The sequence below is a fragment of the Myotis myotis genome, unplaced genomic scaffold (assembly GCF_014108235.1).
Source record: "Myotis myotis isolate mMyoMyo1 unplaced genomic scaffold, mMyoMyo1.p scaffold_m19_p_2, whole genome shotgun sequence".
Taxonomy (NCBI): domain Eukaryota; kingdom Metazoa; phylum Chordata; class Mammalia; order Chiroptera; family Vespertilionidae; genus Myotis; species Myotis myotis.
Window position 1 is genome coordinate 79,221,524 of NW_023416324.1, and position 19,041 is coordinate 79,240,564.

The 19,041-nt window shown below is 46.9% G+C and overlaps 1 protein-coding gene across 1 annotated transcript in view; it reads right to left on the reverse strand.

Moving 5' to 3' along the window:
• The window catches only part of STMND1 (stathmin domain containing 1), a 36,029-nt gene extending 18,466 nt beyond the window's left edge, over positions 1-17,563 (reverse strand). Inside the window, exons 1-2 of the mRNA XM_036348049.1 lie at positions 17,483-17,563; positions 4,842-5,022 (exon numbers count right to left, since the gene is read on the reverse strand). Coding sequence (XP_036203942.1) covers positions 4,842-5,022; positions 17,483-17,563 — 262 coding nt within the window. The remainder of the gene's footprint in view (positions 1-4,841; positions 5,023-17,482) is intronic.
• Positions 17,564-19,041: the final 1,478 nt, after the last annotated feature.

The window sequence follows — 19,041 nt, forward strand, 5'->3', positions numbered from 1 at the left end:
ATGATATTTATTCTCCTCCTGATCAGTAGGCATAGCTAAATTGCTTTTAGATTGAGCTGAAGACAATAATGATGTATCCTCTCTGGGTGGAGCAGAGGGACTATTTAAATTTTGAGAAAGTTCAACCGTTTTTGCCTCTGGTGCCAAGGTGTCACAGATTGAATTCCAGAGGGAAAAGACATTTGGCGGGACCTTCTCAGATCCATGGTAGCTGTAATAGTTCTTTAATTGCTTTCCTACTTTAGTCCAAGTTTCTAAATTAACAGTTCCATCCTCAGGAAGCCATTGACATACGTCTTCTATAAAACTTTCTGTCTGACTGGGAGTAACCTTAACTCCAATTCTGCTAGTAAGCATATGCGTTAAAAGATTAATACAGAGTCTTTTTTCTTTAGACTCAGTATGACCCATCTTGTCAATCTAAGTTCTGTACTAACTACCCGCTTACCCTACTTATCCTCTATAGGGGGGTCTGAAGCACCCTACGGTGCAGTCCTATCCGTCCCAAGTACGGGGGGACTTACCTAAGGGAACCCTGTTCAGGCGCCAGATGCCGGGGTCCAACCCCAGCAGGTCCAGGGGTTCCCAAAGGTGTAGATGGAGTCAGCGAAGAAGGAAGGACACGGAGACAGTGTTCAGTTGATCAGCAGCCTAGCCAGGATCTCCAGCCAGGATCTCCAGCCAAGTTCTGGTCTGGATCTCCAGCGAAGTTCTGCTGTTTATTGTCTTGTTACATCCATATTTATACCAGTTGATTTTAATCCTGTCAATTTCTATTACAAAGGTTAGGGCGTTTCTTATCTCCATTCCAGGGAGTAAAGATTATGTAGCTTAAGCATGATTGTTTGTAGTTAAAGTGATTAACTACCCGCCTGGCACTTAGTTAAGGAGTTCCATCCCCTCCCTAACTTCAGGGAAAAATCCCTACCTGGGGAAACAACCTTTCTCGGAGAGGTGACCTTGGTTAAAACACACAGCGCTAAGGGGAGCAAACATATTAAGAACAGTATGCTATATACGCCAGGTCCCTTGAAACATATGCTGTGCAGATGTTTCTATCCTGCAGCGACTGTGTCAAGCAGCAAGGATGGACCGGCTTCCGGCAGGCCACAACCTCCCTATCCGTCCTGCTCTGCTCGTGACAGGGGAACGCACCCCAACCCCCTGATCGGCCCTGGTCTGTGCCTGATAGGGGGGAGCTCCCCAAACCCCTGATCGCCATGTGGCTCTGTGTGTGACAGGGTGCGGCGCTCCCACCCCCCCACAGGCCCTGCTCTGTGTGTGATGGGGTACAGCCATAACCTCCGCATCGGCCCTGCCCTGATTGTGACAGTGGCGGCGCCCCAACCCCCTGATCCGCCCTGCTCTGTGTGTGACAGGGGGCGGTGCCCCAACTCACCTATCGGCCCTACTCTGTGAGTGACAGGGGGGAGCTCCTCAACCCCCTGATGGGCCCTGCTCTGTGCGTGACAGGGGGAAGCTCCCCAACCCCTCTGATGGGCCCTGCTCTGTGTGTGACAGGGGGCAGCGCCCCAACCTCCTGATTGGCCCTGCTCTGTGCGTGACGGGGTGGCGCTGCAACCTCCCCATCGACCCTGCCTTGAGTGTGACAGGGGGCGGTGTCCCAACCCCCCAATTGGCCCTACCCTGAGCGTGACTGAGGGTGGCATTGCGACCTCCCAATCCGCCCTGCTCTGTGCTTGACAGGGGGCAGCGCCCCAACTCCCCAATCGGCCCTGCTCTGAGCCCGACCAAGGGCTGCACCTAGGGATTGGGCCTGCCCTCTGCCACCCGGGAGCAGGCCTAAGCCAGCAGGTCGTTATCTCCCAAGGGGACCCAGACTGTGAGAGGGCACAAGCCGGGCTGAGGGACCGCCCCCCCCCCCCGCCCCGAGTGCACAAATTTTTGTGCACCGGGCCTCTAGTTATAAAAATAATACATCATAAAATTGGAAAATGTAGAAAAGAATAAAAAAAAGATAATAAAAATGTCCATTCTCTTACCATTCAGAGGTCACCATTGTTAATATGTAAAATTTTACTTTTAGTAATGTGCCATCACACATTGTGTTTCCTATTCAGTGGAACATTTACATTAGCACTTTCTCTGGCCACTAGAAATTCTTCATAAGCATAAATATAAAAAGTGAAGTCATACAAGAAAACATGGGTGAGTTTGTTTTTGACCTTGTTGTAGGGAATGGCTTTCTAACCGACTCAAAAACCAGATTGAATAAAAGAAAAGACTGATGAATTTTACTATATTAAAAAATTTTGCGCCGAAACCGGTTTGGCTCGGTGGATAGAGTGTCGGCTTGCGGACTGAAGGGTCCCGGGTTTGATTCCGGTCAAGGGCATGTACCTGGGTTGCGGGCACATCCCCAGTGGGAGATGTGCAGGAGGCAGCTGATCGATGTTTCTCTCTCATCGATGTTTCTAACTCTCTATCTCTCTCCCTTCCTCTCTGTGAAAAATCAATAAAATATATTTAAAAAAAAAATTTTGCAAGGCCCCCCAAAACACAACCCCCAATAAAAGTCAAATATAGATATCGCATACCTCCTGATTGATGTACTAAGCAGGATACAATATAATTTTTGATATTCTTGCTAAAAGTGCATAACTCGGACCTAATCATGAGGAAATATATAGGACAAACCCAAACCGAGGACATTCTACAAAATAAATGGCCTCTATCTCCAAATATATCAGGGTTATAAAGGACAAAGAAAAGCCGAGGGATCGTTCCAGATTAAAGGAGACTAAATCCACATGACAACGAAATTAAACCTGTGATTCTGAATTAGCTCTGGACCAGACACTTATAAAGGAGGTTTGTAAGACAACCGACACATCTGAATACGGGCTGCAGAGGAGAGAGCAGTGCCGTGCCAATGGCAGTTTCCCGACGCAGATTCTTGTACTGGGATTTTGCAAAGAACGCCCTTGTTTTCAGGAAACACTTGTTGATGTATTTAGGAGTAAATTATCTTTATGTCTGTAACTTACCCTCAGAAAAAATATACTTGTATATGAGATGGGGAGAGAGGGAAGGAGGAACAGAGGCGGGAGGGGACCATGAAAATGCAAATGTGGTACAATGTTGACATTTGTGGAATGTGGATGAAAGAATATAGGCATTCTTTGTTTTCTGCAACTTTTCCTCAATCTGAAATTATTCAAAATAACATTTTTTTTTCATTTTTTCCCCCATGGAAAATACCTGGGAAATGTTAGTGTGAAACTTGGAATTTTTGCCCCAGCAGGAGTGGTTAGAGCATCTGACCATGCACCAAAGGCTGGATAGTTCCTGGTCAAGGGCACTACCTCAGTTGCAGGTTTGATCCCCCCAGTTGGAGCTCATGTAGGAGGCAACCAATTGCTCTCTCTCTCTCTCTCTCTCTCTCTCTCTCTCTCTTTCTCTCTCCCTCCTTCCCTTCCACTCTCTAAAAATCAATAAAAAAAATACTTGGGTGAGGATTTAAAAAAAAAAATTTTTAAGAAATTTTTAACAAATACACCCTGTAGATATGAAGAGCAGGGATGCAGAGAGCAGAAGGGTGTGTGTGGGGGGCGGGGGGATGGGAGGGAGGATTGGGTAGAGAAAGAATATAAAGCTCAGGGCACTAATTCCTACTCATTCTGTGGTAAGAGCTTTCTTGAGACCTAATTTATGCTACGGTTTGGAAACATCTGCTTTGGTAGTTCACTCCCTCCCCACATTGGTCCCTGTGGCACTGTCCTGCTCACCTGTGGTCCTCCCCATCCTGCTTTCAACAGTGTAGGGCTGGCAGGCTAACTATTCGAGGCCATACCCAGCTTCCTGTCCACCTGTCAATCTCTAGTCTGTTAACACCATAAATACTGAGCATTCAGTGTAGGAGGGATTCCCATCAACAGAATTTTCAGAGAGAAACAAAATATGTTCTGGTGCAACGCACAGGGCGGGGGTGGGGGGTGGTGGGTGGGTGGGTGGGCGGCAGGGGAGGGGTGAGAGGGGGGAGGGCTGCTCCTGCGCTGCATCCCCTGTCTCTGACCTCCTTCTCGGAGGTCACGTCTGCACAATCAGAAACACAAGTTGAGGGCAAATGTGAAATTTGTGGTAACCTGCGTGTGCACGAACGCCCAAGAAAAAGAATCTCATGTATAACCTACCTATTTTCTAATTCTAACTGCACCTAGGGAAGAATCTGTAGCAATGGAGAATGAAATGAAAGCCTTCGCCCCAAATAAAAGTACTTTTCCTTGAGGGTTGTTAAGTTCAATTTGTTTCAAAGGCTGACAAAATATAAATAAGAGCTCTCATCTCAACATCAGGGGGTAACTGAAGTAAAGTGAAAACACACCATAAGAAAAATATTTAGAAACAAACAGGTTCAAAGGGTACACTAGGTCATAATTACTTCTTTATATTTTGAAAGATTCTTTCATTGTAGATTTGCTGATACTTTGCATGGGGAGAGACAGGGGAAACAGTTGATGCAGGTTTTATTTATTGTTTCAAATGTAGAACTTTCCCTTGAAAAAGTGCTAACACGGTGGAGTTTAAAAGAATTTAACCAAAGCTTGTGGAACTTCTATTGCCAACCACCAATAAGCCTCTTAGTTAAGGGGAAAAAAGATGGTTTAATTACTCCATGACCAGAAGATTCATGGTTAGCATTATTTACTCACATAATGAAGATTTAAGGCTAAATTCTAATGTCTTAGAGAGGGGGACCTTGACATTTACAGCACTCCCTGGCCCACAAAGCTGTGATAAAGGGGCCACCAAACACATATTATGAAGCACATTTAGAGAAACGGTATTTTATGGAGATTAACACGAATGGGGGCTTTTACCTAAATTTATTCTTCTGTTCCTTCCAATAGGAGATGGGGAACTCTCTGGAATGGTTCCGGGTAAGCTTTCCAACTGGACCTGTTTTTCCAGGTCTTCGGGGCCACCCACAGTGTCCTCGTGCAGGGCAGCCTCAAGCTGGGGTCTGCAGTTCTCCCCAGAATGAGCCACATTCACATCAGCCTGGGAAAAGGGGAAAAAGGAATCATCGTTTTGTGAGAGTCAAGATTTCTTAGAAAATGGTTTCTTGGAAAACGAAAACAATGTAGCAAGACCTGATTTGTGGATGTGCAGCTCACTAGTGGTATTGTGGTAGGCTGAGGAGTACCCAGGGCCCTGCAGATGCTACCTTAAACGGCAGAAGGGCCTTTGTGGATATGATCAAATTAGACCTTGGGATGGCAAGTTATCCTGGATTGTCCAGGTGGACTCAAAATATAATCACCAGGTCCTTATAAGAGGAAGGCAGAGGGAGATCTGACTGTGGAGGAGAGGTGATGTGACGACGGAAGCAGAGAACACTTTACAAGGTGCTGTAGGCCTGGCAATGATGATGGGAAGGGCCACTAGGCCGGGGATGTGGGGACGCAGCCCTAGACGCTGGAAGAAGCAGGAAAAGTTCCCTCCTCAGAGCCTCTGAAAGAAACCAGCCCTGCGAACCTCCTGACTTTAGCGAGTGGAACTGATTTTGTGCTTCTGACTTCCGGTACTGTGAAAACAAAAATATTGTTTTCAGCCATTAGATGTATGTTCATTTGTTATATCAGTAATAGGCAACTAATATACAGTCGACCCTTGAATAACACTGGTTTGGACTGTGTGCATCCACTTATACACAGGATTTTTTTTCAATAAATATAGTCAGCCCTCTCTGTATCTGCAGGTTTCGCATTCGTGGATTCAACCAACTATGGATCGAAAACAGTATTTTCAACACTCCGCTGGGATGAGCAGATTCAGAGTCGGCTCTATGTGCTGTTCTGCATCATTTTATAAAGGGACTTGAGCATCCTCAGATTTTAATATGGGGGTGGGGGAATTGTCCTGGAACCAATCCCTCACGTATAACAAAACTGTAATTAAGTTTTTGGGGAACTAAAAATTATACATGGATTTTCCACAGCAGGGGCATGGATGGGATCCCCTAATCCCCTGTGCTGTTCGATGGGCAACTGTAATATCTAATATGAATCTGTCAGGTACAAGCTGTTATGCTGGGCATTCTGAAAGATCCAAAAGTAACAAGTTCATAAGCATCAAATGTGAAAAGTAAAGATGCTGCTGTGTAAAATTAAAATAAAAGAAAGAAACTTGCTTCATTGTTTTTGCTGATTAAAAAAGTATTACAGCCCTGGCCAGGCAGCTCAGTTGGTTGTAGCATCCTCCTGATACACCAAGGTCATGGGTTCCATCCTCGGTCAGGGCACATACAAGAATCAATGAATGCAAAAATAAGTGGAGCAACAAATGTCTCTCTTCCTCTCTCTTTCTCTAAAATCAATCAGTAAGATCAGTGGTTCTCAGTCTTGGCTGCACATAGAATCACCTGGGAATCTTTTTAAAATCCTGATTTCTGGGTCTCATCCTCCGGAAATTCTGTTTCTTTGTTACTAATGTTGTGGCTCCACCCCATAACAAAGAAACAGAATTTCCAGACGATGAGACCCAGAAATCAGGATTTTAAAAAGATTCCCAGGTGATTCTATGTGCAGCCAAGGTTGAGAACCACTGAATAAGATTTAAAAAATAAAAATAAAAAAGTAATAGAGTCATAAGAGAAACTGATAACATTTAATGGCAGAGAGTAATCATTTATCTGATTGCATTGTAGTACATTATGTAACTACTAGAGGCCAGGTGCACAGATTTGTGCATGGGTGGGGTCCCTCAGCCTGGCTTTGCCCTCTCGCAATCCGGGACCCCTGGTGGGGGGATGCCAGACTGCCAGGTTTTGGCCTGATCCCCGCAGGCCAGGCCTCAGGCCGAAACCCGGCAGTTTGACATCTCCCTGAGGGATGTAGCAGTGCCAAAGTGGTAGGCGGCTGGGAAGGAGCCCCAGCCGGGGCCAGGCACAGCTCCGCTATGGCTCATACAGCCCCGCTGCACCTGCCACCGGTGCCACCGTTCGGTAGCACTGCCACGGAGGCGGGGAAGGCTCCTGCCACCGCAGCTGCGCTTGCCAGCCATACGCCTGGCTTCTGGCTGAGCAGTGCTCCCGCTGTGGGAGCGCACTGACCACCATGGGGCAGCTCCTGCTTTGAGCGTCTGCCTCCTGGTGGTCAGTGCATGTCATAGCGACTGGTTGACTGGTTGTTCCAGTTGTTCGGTTGTAACAGTCGCTTAGGCTTTTATATATCTAGATATCACAATGTACTTAAACAAATCCTATTGAAGGACACCTAAGTTGTTTCTAACTTATCCATATAACGAACAGTGCTGGCATATCTGTGCATATGTACCAGCCTGAATTCACCCAATCATCCCATGAGGATAAACTCCTAGATGTGAACATGCCGGGTCAAATAATAGGCACATTTTATATCAATACATGTTTCCAGAGGGCCCTCCATAAACCCAGTGCTGACTTACAGTCCCACCTACCACAGTTCCCCTGCTTGTAAATAGGTCAAAGCACAGTACGCAAAGGGGCGAAATGTGACTTAGTACACCACCGATTCCCAAGTGCTGGCTGGTGTCAAGTGTTTCATAGTTCTACAGTCAACGAAGAAAAATAAGGGAAATGCTCAATTAATTCAATTTAAAGAACTGGAATTTATTTTTAGAAGAGGCATATTTTAAACACTAAATCTGTTCAGGAAAACACTTTTCATACTTTCTCTAACACCGTGACCCTCTCTCTCCCAGTGCTGGCTCTTCTTGCATTGCTTGGTTTGCAACTTTCCCACTTCTCATCCAATAGAACCTTTTAGGTGTTATCAGTCAACCTATTCTCTCATCTAAGACACACACTGAAGAGAGGAAGTCTCTTCATTATCTTAAGGAGAAATAAGAATATAAACATCTTCTACAGAATAGTGTCTTCCGGTTATTCTTCTTTATGTCTATGATTTCACTTTTGACCCAAGGGCTGTTCTTCTCCCTCCTCCCCTTCCTCCCCCCCTACCCCCAAGTCTTCAAAGGGCCTCAGGACTCTGCCCTCCAACCCCTGCCCTCTGTTGCAAGCCCTATTATACTGACACAGTCTGTACCTGTTTAGGTGCAGCTGAAGGTGTTAATGAGGAGAATGCTTGAATTGGGTCTTAATGAATGAATTTCTAGTGAGCAAAGAGGAAAGGACATTTCAGACAGAAGGAAAAGCACACAAAGACAGGGCATGAAACAATATTGTGTGTCCACTATAGCAGAAACAGATTGAAGTAGAAAGTGGTAGGTGCTGAAGTGCGGAAGGGAAATCTTTTGTGACAAATAAAGGAGTTTGATTTCACTTTGAGTGCAAGAGTAATCCCTTGCAGGGCTGTCATATATGACAGAAAGTAAATGACCACTTGTGTTTTTTAGAAAGACCACTCTTGAGTTAGTGCAATGGCAAGAATTGAAGGATGAAAGAAACAAAACAGGAAAGCCAGAACAGTTATTACTAACCATGTGAGATTTGATTAAATACCAGCTAAGACAGCAACAGTAAAAATGGGGATAATCGGTGGGCCCAGAAATATTAGAAAGGTAGGTGATAGACCTCCATGGGCTTCAGTGTGAATGAGGGAGGTCTCTTCTGGCTCTAAATTAGGATTCTAGGAACTAAATAGAAAACATTCCTCTTTAAAACAGGAAAAGTAAATAAAAAGCAAGGACACTGGCATGAAACTTGGTATTTCTACAATAAAAATCAGACAACATTTTTTAAACCTACGGACATTTGACACTTTCTAGAAGTACTCCAACATTCAAAGCCCCTCAGAGGCTTTGTATGAATCACTAGGTTCTGGTGGCCCCATCATCCTCAGGTCCTCACAGTTCAGTGAGGGGTTCTCCCTGTTGGTAGGGAGACTCACAGCTCTTACCACCCTGTTTACATAACAGGATCACTCCAGCTAAGCCAACATCAGTTTGTCGTGTTGAGGATTAATGAGTTCTGTGGCTCAGAACTGCATGGGAAGGTAGGAAAAATCAACCAACTGAACAAACAAAGTAAGCAAACAAAAGCTCTATGGATATGAAATATGAATTGGCACAAGGAGAAAGCCTGAGAGCAGCTATGTACTTTTTCTCTGTCTGTCTTTCCTTACAGACACAGTTACTGCCATGCAGTCCCTGTAGAGTAAGGTCACTCAGGAAAATTCTTTACAGATAACATATTATATGTTATTATATTACTAGGGGCCTGGTGCACAAAATTCGTGCACTGAAGGGGGGCCCTCAGCCTAGCCTGCACTCTCTCGCAGTCGGGGGTCCTCGGTGATGTCCAACTGATGGCTTAGGCCCGCTCCCCAAAGGGAGCGGGCCTAAGTTGACAGTTGGACATCCTTAGTGCTGCTGTGGAGGCAGGAGAGGCTCCGACCACTGCTGCTGCGCTCGCCAGCCGTGAGCCCGGCTTCTGGCTGAGTGGTGCTCCCCCTGTGGGAGTGCACTGATTATCAGGGGGCAGCTCCTGCATTGAGCATCTGCCCCCTGGTGGTCAGTGTGCATCACAGAGACCGGGGCACCCCACTGGTGCATGAATCTGTACACCAGGCCTCTACTTATTTAATAATGGTCATTATATCAGACAGGGTCTCCTGTTCCCTTTGTTATGTATAACATATAAAGGAGGGGCAAAAGTGGGTTAACAGTTGTGAGTACATGAAACAGTTTATTCTTGCATGAAATTTATGCAAGAGTAGGCCTTCGTTCCCCCGGCTGCTGGCACCGGCTTCCCTCACAGCTTTGGCTTGGTCCAGAAGGACATCTGGCCTAATTAGCATATTATGCTTTTATTATTATAGATTATTTATTAATTAGAGGCTTGGTCCACAAATTTGTGCATGGGTGGGGTCCCTTGGGGTGGCCTGCAGAGATCAGGCCCCCAGCTCGTGCCCCCAGCCTTGCAGCACCGCCACCCTGCCTGGCACCCCACCTTCTGGTGCTGCCCCCTCACCTGTTCCACCATCTCGCCTGTGGGGCGATCGGTCGGAGGCTGGGCCTCCCGCCTGGCTCCCTCAGTGCCTGGGAGCCAGGCAGCAGTCCCGCTTCCCATTGCTGCCACAGGTTGCCATCTGTGGGGCGATCAGCAGGGCAACTGGGTCTCCGCTTGCACCTGCCTTGTCCTGGTACCGCCAGCTCACCTGCTCCACCATCCTGCCGCAGCCCCGCTCTCATCAGGGCCCATCAAAGCCGGCAGCACCTCCACTGCCACCCGCTGCCAGCGCCGCGTCGTCAATGCCCGCCATGTTCCGCACCACCCCCTGGTGGTCAGCGCACATCATAGCGAGCGGTCGAACTCCCAATCTCCTGGTCTAACTTCCAGTTGAACGACTGCCCAAGGGAACAATTCGTGTATTAGGCTTTTATTATATAAGACTAGAGGCCCAGTGCACAAAAATTTGTGCACTCAGGGGGGAGGGGGGGTTTCTCAGCCCGGCCTGTGCCCTCTCGCAGTCTGGGACCCCTCGGGAGATAACGACCTGCTGGCTTAGGCCTGCTCCCGGGTGGCAGAGGGCAGGCCCAATCCCTAGGTGCAGCCCCTGGTCGGGCTCAGAGCAGGGCCGATTGGGGAGTTGGGGCGCTGCCCCCTGTCATGCACAGAGCAGGGCGGATCAGGAGGTTGCGATGCCACCCTCAGTCACACTCAGGGTAGGGCCGATTGGGGGATTGGGGCACCACCCCCTGTCACACTCAAGGCAGGGTCGATGGGGAGGTTGCGGCGCCACCCCCTGTCATGCACAGAGCAGGGCCAAACAGGGGGTTGGGGCGCTGCCCCCTGTGACACACAGAGCAGGGCCCATCAGGGGGTTGGGGCTCCGTACCCTGTCATGCACAGAGCAGGGTCGATCAGGGGGTTGGGGAGCTCCCCCCTGTCACGCACAGAGCAGGGCCGATCAGGGGGTTGAGGAGCTCCCCCCTTTCACTCACAGAGTAGGGCCGATAGGGGAGTTGGGGCCCTGTACCTTGTCACACTCAGGGCAGGGCCGATGGGGAGGTTATGGCTCTACCCCGTCACACACAGAGCAGGGCCCGTGGGGGGCGGATGGGGCACCGCCCTCTATCACCCACAGAGCAGGGCCGATCAGGGTGTTTGGACGCCGCACCCTGTCACACACAGAGCTGCAGGGGGATCAGGGGGTTGGGGAGCTCCCCCCTATCAGGCACAGAGCAGGGCTGATCAGGGGGTTGGGACGCCTTCCCCTGTCACGAACAGAGCAGGGCAGATAGGGAGGTTGTGGCCCTGCCCCCTGTCACACACAGAGCCGCAGGGTGATCACGGGGTTTGGGCGCTGCCCCCTGTCACACTGATCCTGGTGCTGGGAGGCCTCGCGGCTCCGCTGATCCCGGTGCAGGGAGGCATATTACCCTTTTACTATATAGGAAAGAGGCCTGGTGCACGGGTGGGGGCCGGCTGGTTTGCCCTGAAGGGTGTCCTGGATCAAGGTGGGAGTCCCCACTGGGGTGCCTGGCCAGCCTGGATGAGGGGATGATGGCTGTTTGCAGCTGGTCACACACCCTTCAGGATGGGGGTCCCCACTGGGGTGCCTGGCCAGTCTGGGTGAGGGGCTGAGGGCTGTTTTCAGGATGGCGGGTGACTGAAGCTCCCATCCGCTCCTTTTTTTCTTTCTTTTTTTATTCTGGGCCAGCTTTAGCTCTGAGGCTTGGCTCCAGCTTTTAGGCCTCAGCTGCTGAAAGCAGGTTATCTGGTTTGTTTGGGTTCTATAATCGAAACACTGCTTCAACTCCAGCTCTGAGATCCCGGCTGCCTGAAAGCAGGTTTCTGGGGTTTTGTTTAGCTTCCATATTTGTAACAATGTTTCAAACTGCAAGCTCAGAGGCCGGCAGCGGCAGGCGGGGAATGTTGGAGTCCTCTGTCACTGAAGCAAGCAAGCCTCATGTTCGCTTCAAACTGCCTGGCTGCTGGCCGCCATCTTGGCTGGCAGTTAATTTGCATATCACCCTGATTAGCCAATGGGAAGCGTAGCAGACGTACGTCTAATTGCCATGTTTCTCTTTTATTAGATAGGATTATTGCATTATTTTCCATATGAACAACTGTCAACCTACTTTTGCCCCCCTCTGTGTGTTGCTGTTACACATAACAAAGGAAAAGGAGAGCCTATCTGATGTTTACCTTTCAGGGGCTCACAGTTCCTATGGAAATTAAAGACCATGTTGTGTTTCTTTCCCCTCTTCCCAAATAAACTACCAAAACCAATATCTGCAGTGATAGTGCTATGGGACAGAAACCAGGCCCGAAACGGGTCTGCCTCCAGCCAGCCTGTAGTGGGGTTCTTGACTTTGTGTAGGAAAGATTTCAGAATACTAGTACAGGCGATTATGAGAGGACATTTATTAAAGTTGGGGACAGTGAAACAAGGAAGGGCTTAGGATAGAAACAGCAGAAGTGTGCCTAGGAGGGGCTGCTTTGGCTCATTGGAAAGTCAGAGAAAAGGGGGCCTTAGAGACAGGTTCAGAGGATTAGCCTAGGATGAGCTGCTGCTGCCCTTTACTCCACTGGTTGCAAGTCTCATGGGAGTCCCTTAGAGTTTAGGAGATGCACACCTGTGCGGGAAGAAGAGGGAGAAGGGAAAGGTGGGAGGGAGAGCAAGCCCTGGGTCCTTTGTCTTGAGGGTTTTAAAGGTTGATAGTTTAGGGGAGGTCTTAGGGGAGGATCTCAATAGAATATTCATTATCTTTATGCTGATGCACCACAATGAGATTTATTCCCTTAACTTCATCTGTTCTTCAGTGTGGCTGGTACAAATGGCAGTAATTGGATTTCTGCTATCTATCTTCCTGAGTAGGATGATTTAAGCTATTTGCCCTGGAGGATGCTTAAGTGTCCTTGGTTAGGGAAGATAGGGTTTTGTGATTTACTAGATGGTCATAAACTGCTTGACTGTTTAACTATCCGTCTCGGCTTCCCTATTCCACTCGTCCTGGCTTACTAGCTTGTCTCAATTCACAAGTTAATTTTGTTTTGCAGATCTATATTTTCTTGAACCTAGTGAAGCGCTAAGTCACACACAAACATTAATTTTGCCAGTTCACATTTCGCAGTGGAGATCTTGAAAAATTTAACAACAATAAACAAAATGCCCACATTGGAGCTGAGAGCAAATCTGAATATCATCAGTCTACAAGGTGTCTTTTCACAAACATGTTCTGTCGACTACAAATTGGAATAGATTTAAACGCCGCCATCCTGCGTGACCTCAGAGTGTTTCCTGGAAGGGACTCATCCAGGCCTGAGCAAGGAGCTTTCTCTACCCGTGTCTGCTTCGTTAGAGACACGCTGCCTTCAAGCTCCGTTAGTGGCCAAAGCTTACACTGTAGCAGATGAGACACAATCTTTCAGCATAAAATAACACATACCAGCCTTCAGGTTCTGGAGCGGAAATTTAAGTTTTTTTTCTCTTTTGTATACTAAGAATGTCTTTTAAATATCTTATCTACGTGCAACACATTCCAGAAATTTTAACCCAATTTCATAGTTTAGACTTGGGAATAGACATAATTCAAAGACCAGAGATATTTACAAACTAATGAGATCTAGGCCTCTTGGGGATAGGTGAAGAGTTTTCCTGTTCTGTCTGTGCATGCAGAGCTCATAGTTTCACACCAGTAAGAATCTATCTGCGCTGATCCTGGGGGAGGGTCAGGAGGGGGTGGGAGGTTTCATTTTCTCCCTGAGATGAAGTTGTAGCAGAAGCACAACTGTTACAGTTTTATTTTATACTCCATTGTCTTGATCAATTTTAGATCAATTTTAGACAAAACTGAAAAGCTGGAAATTCCAAGCTAACAGCTATGCATAAGAATCATCAGCGTTCCAAAAAAAGGCATTGATTTTACCTATAGGCAGGATTTTTTTGTTGTTGTTGTTTGGTCTGCAAGTATTACATGTGTTCTAAAGCTTTTGGGAAACAACTTTTTCAAACAGCTTGGAGGGAGTCATTTGTCAAGGTTCCCTGGAGCTTAAACCTTCTAAAACCAAATTATTGGCAGTTACATTTTATAAATATATTTTTCCACAGACATATAGAAAGAGTTCGTTCTTCAACATTTCTTTTTTCTACTTTAAATCTAATGAATGAAATAACAAATAGCAACTCTAAAAAAAAAATCAGAAACATGCTCTTGTAAAAATTGAACTTTAAGAAGTATTAAAGTATTAAGTCCTTCTAACTGACAATAAACAAGAATTTTCTTGTCAAATATAGAAGGAGAGTTCCCCAATGAGGAAAAGTTTCCCATCGTTTCTTTATGTGCATTATTTCAGTGCAGCGACTACACACCACTTAGACTAAGGTAAGGTGAAGAGAAAGTCTGCAGGCAGGTCTCAAGAAATTTGATTCCGAAAATTTGAAAGTCATGCCGCCAAGAAACATAAATATTTAATGTAAGCAAACATATTCATCTAATTTTAAAGACATTGTCGAACTAGTGAACTCTCAGCCCTATGAATTTATGAAGGAAACAGCACGGATCTGATAGCTAATGTTTCATTAATAATCATATCTTTCCCAGATTCTACATCCAAAGTCAAGTGCTCAGGGTGGGGAAAGAGAGGTATATATGTAAGTTGACTCTGAGTCTATTTTCAGGTTATTTTAATATTGGAATTCCTCCTTGCTGACTGTCATTAGTCTAGTTCTGCTACTAGGAGACAGGTAGATGCTAACCCAGGAAGGAACTGGGAAGGGCATTCAGTCACTCAAGAAACAGTCATCAGTGCCTGGTCTGCATCGGGCACTGTAGTGAGCACTGGAGATAAAAGACAAAACACAGTTCCTGGCCCCCAGCAGGCGATAGCTCAGGATGGGAAGCAAACATGGGAACAAATACAATAAAAATGTTTTGAAACGTGATAGAAGGCGTAAGGTCAACTCTGGGAGCATGGTCACAGGGGAAATGGAGAAGAATGTTCTTGAGTCAACTTGAAAGATAGGTACATATTTGCGTGTGGGCCAAGAAAAGGGAGAAGGAAAAGTCCGAAAGGAGAGAAAATAGTGAGTGCAAAGGCCTGGAGACGGAAACAGAATGGATTTGGGAACAATGAGTAGTAAGTAAGGTGTGACTAGAATGAATGTGGAGAACTTGACACAGCTTGAGGATGGCTAGAAAGGCATGTTAAGGATTCAGGATTTTATCTTACATAAATAAATGTAATAATAATAATAGTAATAATAATTGTAATAACTAATATTAAGCACTTTTTCTGTGCCAGGCATTGCTTTCAGCACTTTACATGAATTGAATTAATTTAATCTTCACAACAACTCTATAAAATCACTATTATTAATCACTATTATTAATTATTCTCATATTACAGATAAGGAAACTGAGGCATGGGGAGGTTAAATACTTGACCTAAGTCACACAACAAGTAGTGAATCCAGAAATCCAACCTAGGTGGTCACATTCTTGATCACTAGTTTGTGTGCCTACCTAATGGCTGGTAACTTTTTTTTCAGCAGAGGATGATATTATCAGGTTTTATTTTAGAACAATCACTCTCAAGGTCATGTGGAAGGCTGAAGATAGAGGGCAGGTAGGGGTGGTTAGTGGAAGAAGAATCTAGACAGACCAATTTGGAAATTGTTCAAAGATCCAAACAAGAGGCAATGACTACCTCAGACAAGAAATTCTTGAAGAAACCCAGAAACCCTACCAGGTCTTGGGGAGGCTTGGCCAAGGAGGACCTAGTGTATTTGACACTCAGAGAACTTGCTTTTTAGTGTGCCCTCCGGCTCTATACAAAAAATGCGTTCAATTAAAAACCACAATAATGGAACAAATGACAATGACCAGAAAAGAAACATACATACTGAACATTTCTTCTATTGAAGTCTTATATGTAATCATGCCAGAAAAATTACAGATTAAATAGACTTTTGTACAAAAAAGGGAAAACAAAAAGGATTAAAACTTTAAATTATTTTAATATATGTTTTGAAAAAAGAGAAAAAAAGTATTCTCTTATGTAGGAATATAGTCCAAAGTGATACTGAGTAATGACAAAGACGAGCAAATTGTTCTCACGAAGCCCATGGATCTAAGAGAGAGAAGAAGCTTAAACAAACATTGTTTGGGCTCAGTCCTGGAGGATGAGTAGAATTCATCATCCGGCCGGGAATGGGACCAGGGAAGGGCCTTCCAGGAAGGAGGAATGGCACAGGGAAAGACATGCATGGTGATGAGGCTGGGAGAAGGAGTTCTGCACTTCTTGGCTTGAATCAACCTTGAGGGCAGGGAAAGTCCATGAGTGAGAAGGACTGGAGAGGAGAGGATGACATTAGAGAGATTGGTGGGACCAAATGCCCGGTTTTGCTCGCTCCAGAAAGCTTTTTCTTAGGAAGATAGGTGTCAGTGTGGAAGACAGACTGGCAAGGGTGGTGACAGGCGAGGCAGAAAGACTCAGGAAGAGGTAATTGGGCCCTGGATGCAGCTTGTGGTAGTTGGGGTGGAAAGCAGATGTTTTCTTCTGCTCTCCCCCAGGGCAGCAGGTAGATGCCTGAGTCTCAGCCTTCACTAGACCCTGGTTTGTTTTTCACTCCAATAGCCCAGCAGATGTGCCTCACACAGAATAGGTGCTGTAACTCTCACTGAATAGTCTCACACATTGCCCGTGGATAGGAAGTGTGCTCTTTCACCTGTAGTTCCAAATATGCCCTTTAGGAAAGGTGACAGTATGGGCTTACATCAGACTGGGCAAAGTTATTATTAGTGTCCCTTTCACTCGTAAAAGTATCCTGCTTTGGATGATAAATTATATGGTAACAGTATCTTTGGGTAACCCCTCTCGAAGGGACCCTTGTGGGTTCCTAGTTTGTGGAATCTTGATGGTGGTGAGGATGGGAAGAAATCATGAACCTCATTCTGTCTGGACCAACCCATCCCTCCATTCCCCACCCTGGAAAAATTACCCTGCCTGTCTCCAGAAGAATTAAGGGGGGTTCAGCCTTGTGGGAGAGTGGAAAGCCTATTGGAATGAGACCTTAGAATACTAGATTCTATCTCCAGCTCTGCCCCCAAACAAGCGGTGCAGCCTTGGGCAAGTTGTCCACCGCTCTGGGCCTCAGGGTCCTCAGAGGGCAAGCGAGGTCTCTTCCAGCGCTAAGTAATTCCCACAGGGCCCACTTGCCGGAAGCTAGTAAACCACGCAGCTCTAGGCACGCTCACCTGCGCCTGAGAATCACCTCCAACCCCATCTCCTGCACAACGCACCACACATCCCGTTTTTCCTGCCGCTGTCTCTGCCCTGGGGTGCGAGCACCTTCGCTAGCTCTTGAAACACAAAACCCTCTCAAAGCTGGTCCTATAGCAGCAAGAATCCCGATGAAGACAGCAGTTCAACACTGGCTGAATACAGTTGGTCCCAACCCGCCCACCCTACCGCGCATCCCCTGTGAGCCCCAGCAGGCCCTGCTCCAGCCCACTTCAGCTTCCCCCAAGCGTGGCAAAGGCTTTTTGCCCTTTTTTCCCCCTGTTTTACCTTGAATCCCTCTTCCCAGCCCTTCCTCGGCGCGGGGACAAAGCTCTGTTCCTCAGCAGGCTGGGAAGGTCCACAGCCCATGCTGCGCGCTGCGCGCTCCTCCGGCCGGGCCCCGCCGTGCGCCCCCGAGCGCTCGCGGCCGTGTTCCTGCCCCAGCAACCCGCGCCCTACACCTCGGTCCCTGCTCCCAGCGCCTCCGCCTCTTCCACCTCCAGCACTTAAAGGCTCGGCAGGAGGCGCTGGGCACCTGAGCAGTTGCCGGGAACTGTTGCCACAATAAACGGAATCACCGGAACCTGGGAGCTGGGCGGCGATGGCACTTTCTGTAACTGAAAACTGGAAGATAGGAGGCGCCGAATCACACCTGGGATGCAAATCGCGGCCCTCTCCAAAGCGAACTGAGGGAAGGGCCAGCTGCTGGCCGAGTTAGTGTTTAAAGTACTGGAGTCATCAGCATCCTGCGTGGACTTTATTTCTTCTTTCTAAGGTGCCTGGGCAATTTCTTCTTTCTAAGGTGCCTGGACACACGCCCCCACCTCTGGTGCTTAGACCACGCCCTCGAGGTGTGGGCTTTGTGCTTCAGACTCGGTGGGGACTGTGCAGAGAGACGATTGGGAGGAAGAAGACGTAGGAGTCGATTGACGGAAGCAGCTCTTGAGGACCCGTGGGCAGCGAAGGCGGCCTGGGTAGCACCAGACGGCAGTATCACAGGGTGGCCACGGGAGAGGTCGGTCACACTAACAGAGATCCAGATACTTAGGATCGTAAACAGCTCAGCAGCCAAGAAATGGGTCATGCAAATCATTTTTATGAAAAATACACTTAATGAGCTGTTAGGAAATAGCACGGATATGCCTATTTCTCTCAGAGAATTAAATTAAAACGGTGTAATGCATCAAAAAGGCCGACCAGGCACACTGCTCAAATGAGCAACAAGTTGTTCCTTCCTGGATTTTTATTTCTTTTTATTCTATTTTCAAAAATTAAAACAGAAAAAGGAGCTAACAGGGATTTTACAGATCATGGACCAAGCGCTTATTTGACAGGCTGCAAACTTAGGCTCTGAGAGGCTGACTTAGATTAGGGTGTGTGTGGTGGTGGTGGTGGTGCGCTCGGGGCAGGGGGGGGGGGGGGCTAGTTAATGAGGGACCTGGGATGAGGAACCTGGTGGCCTGACTCAGACCCTCTAGGCATCCACCTAGGAAAATACTAGCAAGGATTCTTGGAAATGTAAAACTGTTGGGTCCTTCCAAGGAAATTAATGGTCAGCTCTGTTTTAAGAAGCTGATTGTTTACTTTATAGCATTTAAACTCATTCTATTCTCCTTACTGCTTGGATGATGTTGTCTGTTAACTTTTTTTAAAAAAAAATAAAATTGAAGACTAGAGAAGATAAAATCCAAGTCAAAGCATTATATTTATTGAGCAACAAGCATTAAAAATTGTGAATCAAGAGTGGAAACAAGGCTAAGTAGTATTTGGGGAACATCTCTGAGGAAAAAAAAAAACAAAACTCATGGTATAAGTCACTGAAATGCTCCAACTGGAATCTGGAAAAT